The 7,053-nt window shown below is 34.5% G+C and overlaps 1 protein-coding gene across 4 annotated transcripts in view; it reads left to right on the top strand.

The window, feature by feature from the left end:
- The first annotated feature begins 2,263 nt into the window (after positions 1-2,263).
- Positions 2,264-7,053, top strand: part of LOC128993577 (extracellular matrix-binding protein ebh) — a 49,693-nt gene continuing 44,903 nt past the window's right edge. For 2 of the 4 annotated variants that reach the window (XM_054417590.1, XM_054417567.1), the window contains exon 1: positions 6,699-6,814. In XM_054417590.1, the coding sequence (XP_054273565.1) occupies positions 6,707-6,814 (108 nt within the window). In that variant the 5' untranslated portion in view covers positions 6,699-6,706. Of the gene's footprint in view, positions 2,394-6,160; positions 6,263-6,698; positions 6,815-7,053 lie in introns of those variants that run through there. The other 2 variants (XM_054417575.1, XM_054417558.1) reach the window with 2 other exon arrangements.

The following is a 7,053-nucleotide window of genomic DNA, read 5'->3' as shown; positions in this document are numbered from 1 at the left end:
TACAAATTGTGATTATTCTTACAGTGTATTATGAGTGATAGTAAAAATATTGCTTTAAAATAAATTATTGAAAAATTACTGCTGTGAAGTTATTCTACACGTAATCTTTAAATGAGGTGTAATTGTTGGAAATCATCATGGTTGTTGCTGCCATCATAAGAGATGATAATGATGTTGCAGCGATTTCAGAAAATTATTGTAAATTTATACAGAACGTTACAAATTAACCTTGTTATTTAGTTACTTTACAAGAAACAACTGCTTATTTTTACTTTTTCTCCCTATACCAAAGTATATGGAGAAAGTATTGTTTTCATCAAAATTTTTGAGTTTGAAAAATTTAATTTTCTCGAAAATGGCCAGAACGATTTTGGTAAAAATGTAGTATGTTATAACAGCCCTTTAAATTCTGAACAAAATTGTATAGCTAATATTGCTATACAAATTATGGTTCAAAAGTTATTTTAACTTATGTTATTTTTTCCCATAAAAACCCCCATAGAATAACAGAAAGTCACATAAAAAAAACATTTTGATCAAAATAGGACGTTATTGCACTCATGAACAAAACATTGCAACCACCCATTGCTGTAAAAACAACAGATACCTCAATCTTATCCTCATAAACAGACCCCACACTCCGGACTGCTCGCCTTGACTACTTCCTTCACCACTTCCTACATCACGGACCTGTTTCCCTCCCTTTCCATAGTATTTTAGGATTGCAGATACCTTAATCTAATCGTCATAAACTGTTCCCACACACCGAACAACTCGCCTTTACTACTTCCTTCATCACTTCCTACGTCACGGACCTGTTTACCTCCCTTCCCTTAGCATTATTGGATTGCAAATACCTTAATCTATTGGTCATAAAAAGACTCCACACTCCGGACAACTCGCCTTGACTACTTCCTTCACTACTTCCTACATCACGGACATGTTTCCCTCCCTTTCCATAGTATTTTAGGATTGCAGATACCTTAATCTAATCGTCATAAACTGTTCCCACACTCCGAAAAACTCACCTTTACTACTTCCTTCACCACTTCCTACGTCGCGGACCTGTTTTCCTCCCTTCCCATAGCATTTTAAGATAGTAGATACCTTAATCTAATCGTCATAAACAGTTTCCACACTCCGGACAGCTTGCCTTTACTACTTCCTTCACCACTTCCTACGTCGCGGACCCGTTTTTTACTAATATAGTATTATATTATATATAGAATATAATAGTAGTACTAACTTTCTTATAAGTTATAAATTTCAATTTGTTAAGTTATTTATTCAAGTTTAAAAATCTGGCCAACTCTCAACCTGAAACCAAGAATATTCCTGAATAGGTACCATGGATTAAATCCTTCCTTTAGTATTTAAAAAGCGAATATCAAGTTCAAGTTCACTTGTAAAATATTTGTATTGCACCTAAAATAGCCATATCAATATTGGGGTTCTGGATGGCCAACACCCACGAAAATACCAAGCAATAAATACGAGCATTAAATACAAATCAAAAAATACAAATATACTAAGCAGCTGTTTTCATTGCCTATGCTTATCTCTTAGAAAGTATAGTTTTCCTACAGTTACCTAACAATTTACATGTTCTCTCACTGATTTGTTAACATTGTCTCACTCTAATTACTTTGTATCACTCCAGATTTGCAACATGAAGGCACGAAATAGTGAGCGCATAACATGCAGACAAGGTACTTGCACGCGAAATACGATGGCAGCACTGGCTGTAAATCAGCTGGTCAGCTGTTGTACTGTTGTATTTGTCACTTCACATTAAATGTCATATTAAAAGTTCACTTCTGTGTAAAAATATGCCACGTTTCTTTACCAATTTATTTGTTTTATGGTAACTGTAGGAAAAATTTAATGTGCAACTCGAGTGCAAAGTGCAATTGCTCACTAGTTGCACAAATAACTATTTAAAATTAGTAAAGCATTTTTTTAGTGAAATATGTGACGTACTATAATAATTATAGATATAGGATAGAGCCCCCTAACTACGTTATATAATCAATGATGGTTTACAGCAACGCAGAATCTGAATAAAAGAGCTACAGCATCATCAGTACGCCCACCTCCTTCTTCTTTCAGTTGCAGTTCATCAGGCCTTTTTTCTCAGATTGGATCAGCAGTGATCCAGATCAGATGTCTGGTGAAGAGGAGAAGAAGACAGAAGATTAGATTTTGAATTGAAGTAGTTGGAACTTTTGAAGTGAAATTTAAAAGTGGTCGTTAATTCGTGAACATCAATCACATGCGTTAGATTTTATAATAGCTAATATCTCTGGATTGTGGAATGAGTTTTTGAACCCCTAACATAAATAGTCTGACTAGGTATCTTAGTTTGACAGGAAGTATTCAACCACGTACAGTAAGTAAGTACAGTATTACTAATGACAGTTACACATGTTTAAGGTTAGTCTGCGAATGAATGTGGCGCCAAATCTTTTATCTTTTCATACAAACACAAACTAAATTCTGTATGTCGAATTAAGATCATACACTACTGTATACGCAAGCAAGCAGTTATTTTCATTTCTAGGCAGTTAAGTATTGGACTCATGACTTATTTGTTAGAAAATAGTGGGTGTGTTCAACATTGATGGTAATTAGTGATTCGATTCTAGCCTGAAGTAACTTGTATGTAAGTGAACTGAAAAAGGCCTATAACATGAATTAACCAGTGCTCATAAGCTATGTAATCCTTTCATACCTGAATGTCCAAGGAATTCCATGGTTGTATTCAAGCTTTCAATGTGGGCTCATTTTATGGCGTAAAGAACAAACCAGTACAAAAGATCAGGAAGGATGAAGAAATTAGCAAGAGTAGACCTCTAATAGGTTTGCCTTACAGACTAAATAACTTATTGGGTCCATCACAAGTTTGGAAAGTATTCAAAAAACAAAGTGATGCCTTAGAGTTTGCTAAAAAGTTGCGAAATGGACTTATGACATTTGCTTTTCAGCAATCAGATGGGCAACGTTTATTTCTTGTCGCACACCCACAGATTTTTTGGCATTATGATATACAAAAGAATTATTCTGAGAGATGTGCATATGAAGTAATACCTGAATCCACTGTTAGCAAGCTTTATTTTGATATAGAATTTGATACTAAATATAATCTGGGGAAAGATGGTCCAGCAACCGTTAATACTTTTATCACTGTCATTGTTTACTTTTTGTCAACATTGTTCAATGTTAAAGTGGACAAAGAAAATGTCCTTAACTTAGATTCCTCCACTGAGAGTAAATTTAGTCGTCATTTAATATTTCAACTGGGTTCACTTGCTTTCAGTAATAACAAAAGTGTTGGTGATTTTGTGAATTTTGTTTGTAAGAAATTAGAACTGTGCATAGATCCTACTGCCTCAGAAAGGTATTCAGGAATTGATAAACCAAAAGCAGATGTTTTAGCTGATAAATGTGAATGCTGTAAATTATTACATGGCTGTATTAAACAAATTGGTCTTTCATCAGATACTCTTAATAGTCTTATAGTCCTTGATAAGAAAGGAAACAAACGTCTAATATGTGATTTAAGTGTTTACAGCAAAAACAGACATTTTAGAATTTTTCAGAACACCAAATGGGGAAAGAATTCGCCCCTTGAAATCAGTGATGATAATAACTACTCCGCAGTGGTATGCAAAGAGAAAAAGGATAACAGGCTTGGTAGTGAAATTTATTTAGAAACCGTTTTCCTTGATTCATTGATCACATATTTTAGGACTCCTAAAGACATTGATGATGTCAATGTAATAGATTTCAAAACCTATTTTATGTTTGATGCTAAAAGCACTGACACCAAACATGATTTGACAAAATCGCTGCCAAATTATTCCAAGACTAATGAAGATATTTCAATCAATCAATCTCTTTATCCTCTTGTCGATAAGTTTATTAATGCATTAGTTTTCCCTGGTCAAATATGGAAAAAAACATATTTTAACACGACAAGCGTAATTGTTTATGATATCATAGGAAATAGATATTGTAATAATATTAAAAGAGAACACCAAAGTAACAATGTTAAATACATTGTCAATTTAAAGACATATGTTTATTACCAAAAGTGCCACGACCCAGAATGTTCATCATTCCGATCTGAAGCTCAACAGTTACCTCCAGAAATTAAATTTCAACTGGAAGATGATCTTTTTGACATCAGTGATGTTGACACGGTGTTGAAAGAAGTTGAAAGTAGCCACATATCAGACTCTGACTTAATAGAGGCCGCCAGTATTGTAGAAGATTTATCAGTTATCATCTCAGACGATGAATAACTTAGTGTCTCGTAAACAAGTATCCCCGGCACTACAAACCAACAGCCTAAGAAAATTCTTTAAGATTCACAACTATAGGAAGTTTAAACACTAAACTTCCCCCTGCACACTGCCCAATATAAATAATTATATATTGACTGAGTGAGTATATAGAAGTAACTTATAGCTTAATTATTAAAAACAGTTGTTGATAGTGTTTTCTTAGGAGTTTGCAAACCAAACAGAAAATTTTATTCTGTGCTTGTTGGTTACCGAGTTGATTGAATAGCAACAGTCGAACATAGGCTATGTAGAATGCTCAATATAATTTTCTGTTGGTTGTTTAAGTTATCTATGTAGGCCTAGGCCTATTTATTATTGTGACTTTCATTAATTATTGACATTTTTTAAATGTTAATAAAAAAATCAGATTTTAGAAGTTAAGTGTAGGGTAGCCTACATGTAGGAAGGGACGAAGGACAGGCTCACAACAGAACTAAGAGTCACACCTCTATTTACTAGCAGTATTAAAGTTAGTTTAGAGATGGTTGTAGGCCTATAGATAAAAGTGGGGAAAGGGTCATTGTTCGCATGTACATCCCACTCGCCACACTAATTGACGCAATTTATATTCACTGTAGTAATATTACTAGACTGACTGTAGGAATAGAGGGTGCGGCAAAAAAAAAGATCTATTTTCTGCAGCACACTGTACATCGACAGGTCGTCTGAGAGTGGTGAGGGTAGGCTCGTTGGTAAGCCTACCTACTGCCATCTGTAGTCATATAGTAGTGGTTGCCTGAGCTATGTGTATATCGAGTCGTTTAAAAAAAGTAATGAATGATTCAGTAATTTCAACTCAGCGGCTATTCTGTGCATCTTTCAATAGGCCTAATGGTCGACATGGAGAGGCTCTGTTGCGATTATCTGTGTAGATAATCAACAAAATTCAAATAAACCAGATAAACAAGATAGGGATGAAAATTATGATCGCAACTCAAAATTTGTGTAGGCCTAATTGAGCAGACAGACATGTTCAAAGCAGCCGTTTGTTTTCGGGTGGGCCTACGAGGACTGTTCCACAGCAGCACGAACCAAATCGAATATTAATTGTCTGACGTTCGATCAGACTTTGGACGGCATGTCAGCTTCTTTTTTAACACAGAATCCTTTGTTCTTAACTTAGTAACCAATCTTATGATTGTACTATGCGACGGAACTTCTCCATGTCGCCCTAGTTGAAAGAATGCAAGTTGAGTTGCAATGAATCATTACTTTTTAGAAACAACTCGATAACAAACATGTATTGCTCAAGTGACCACTGCTTCATAACTACAGACAATGGCAGAGTGTGTAGGCTTTCCAACGAGCCTACTCCTACCACCCTCAGACAGCCCGATGCAGAAAATAGTTTTTTTGCCGCACCTTACTATACTCTCCGTAGTAATATTATTTATGCTGGACATTGATGTAATTACCGGTATAACATTACTTTATGAACCTGTTTCAATAAAAACTTAGTAGGTAATGCTACAGAAATAGTTAGGCCTACTATTTCCTTTAAAGGTTAAACAACCTAATTTATCTTTGTTATGTACTATCAACTGATAAATACTCAATGATCAGGTTTATCTTGCATAGCCCTACTGAATGTAGCCTATATTAAACAATATCCTATGTCTGTATTTTTCATTTTTTAAACAGGTGAATCAGCTGTGTGTAAACTGTCTAAATACAATGCTTATTGTTTACAAACAAACTATACTGTTTGATGATCTTTGGAGTTCATTTTCCTTTTTGTACCCTAAAGTTTCTCACCTTCCTTGTTTAATTGGTGTTGAGCTAAGAAGATGTTTAATCATGCAATGGTTTTAGTATGCTAAATTTTCTAAAGCTGATATTTTATCCATTGTTTTTTATTTTAGCAAAATATTTTTCTGTTAGTGTGAAAAAATATAGTAAGCCCACAAATAATCAAGGTATTTTGAATAGCTTAAGGTAACTCCGTTATTTTAGGAAACTGTCAGAGCCTATTGTAAAAGTTACAAAACTTGTTGTTTTTGTAGTTTGTTTTTTAAATGTTCTTAACACTATTTTATAACCATTACAGTTAGTTTGAATGATCTGATTCTGGTGTAAACACACAAAAAATAAAACACTAAATAAGTAGGTACCTACCTAATTTTGTAAGACAAGTCTCCCGTTTGGGTAAAAAATAACTCCTTCCTTTCCTTAGCCTTTGTTGTAAAAGACAGCTGGAAAACCAATTATTTTGACTGAGTATAGTAATAGTCTCAGACTAGACATATGCTGGTTTTGATGAAAATACATTATCAAAATCCAAAACTGTGATTATGAACATGTTTATAAAATTAATATTTGTCAAAACAATTACCGTTCCTTCTTCCTTTTTAGATAAGAATATGGAGAGCTCTCAAGAAAATATACCTAATGTTAATTGTAAAATCAGAAAAAAAGGAGAAAATGTGCGAAGCCCTTTAAAAGACTTTACAAATGTAAATATTGTTCAGGTAAGTGTGTTTTTCTTCTTTTTAGCGCTAGATGTAGTTAATGCATGGCTGTAGATTAGTGATGTAAGTTTTTGTTGGATCGGGCAGAGAACGGGTGTAGGCTCTTGACCGAGGCTGTAATCCTCTTAATCACGGTTGGTTGACCTGTCACTCGCTAGGTTGGTGTCGAACGCTTCCGCAGCATACCGTGCATAGCCGATTGTTAGCTCTATCACCGTCGCTGTCAAAACGTATCGTTT

This window comes from Macrosteles quadrilineatus, unplaced genomic scaffold (assembly GCF_028750875.1).
Source record: "Macrosteles quadrilineatus isolate MER2022 unplaced genomic scaffold, UCM_ALF_1.0 Scaffold_1__1_contigs__length_201487025, whole genome shotgun sequence".
Classification (NCBI taxonomy): domain Eukaryota; kingdom Metazoa; phylum Arthropoda; class Insecta; order Hemiptera; family Cicadellidae; genus Macrosteles; species Macrosteles quadrilineatus.
The sequence above is the reverse complement of the archived record's forward strand: the minus strand, read 5'-3'. Positions and strand labels throughout refer to the sequence as shown.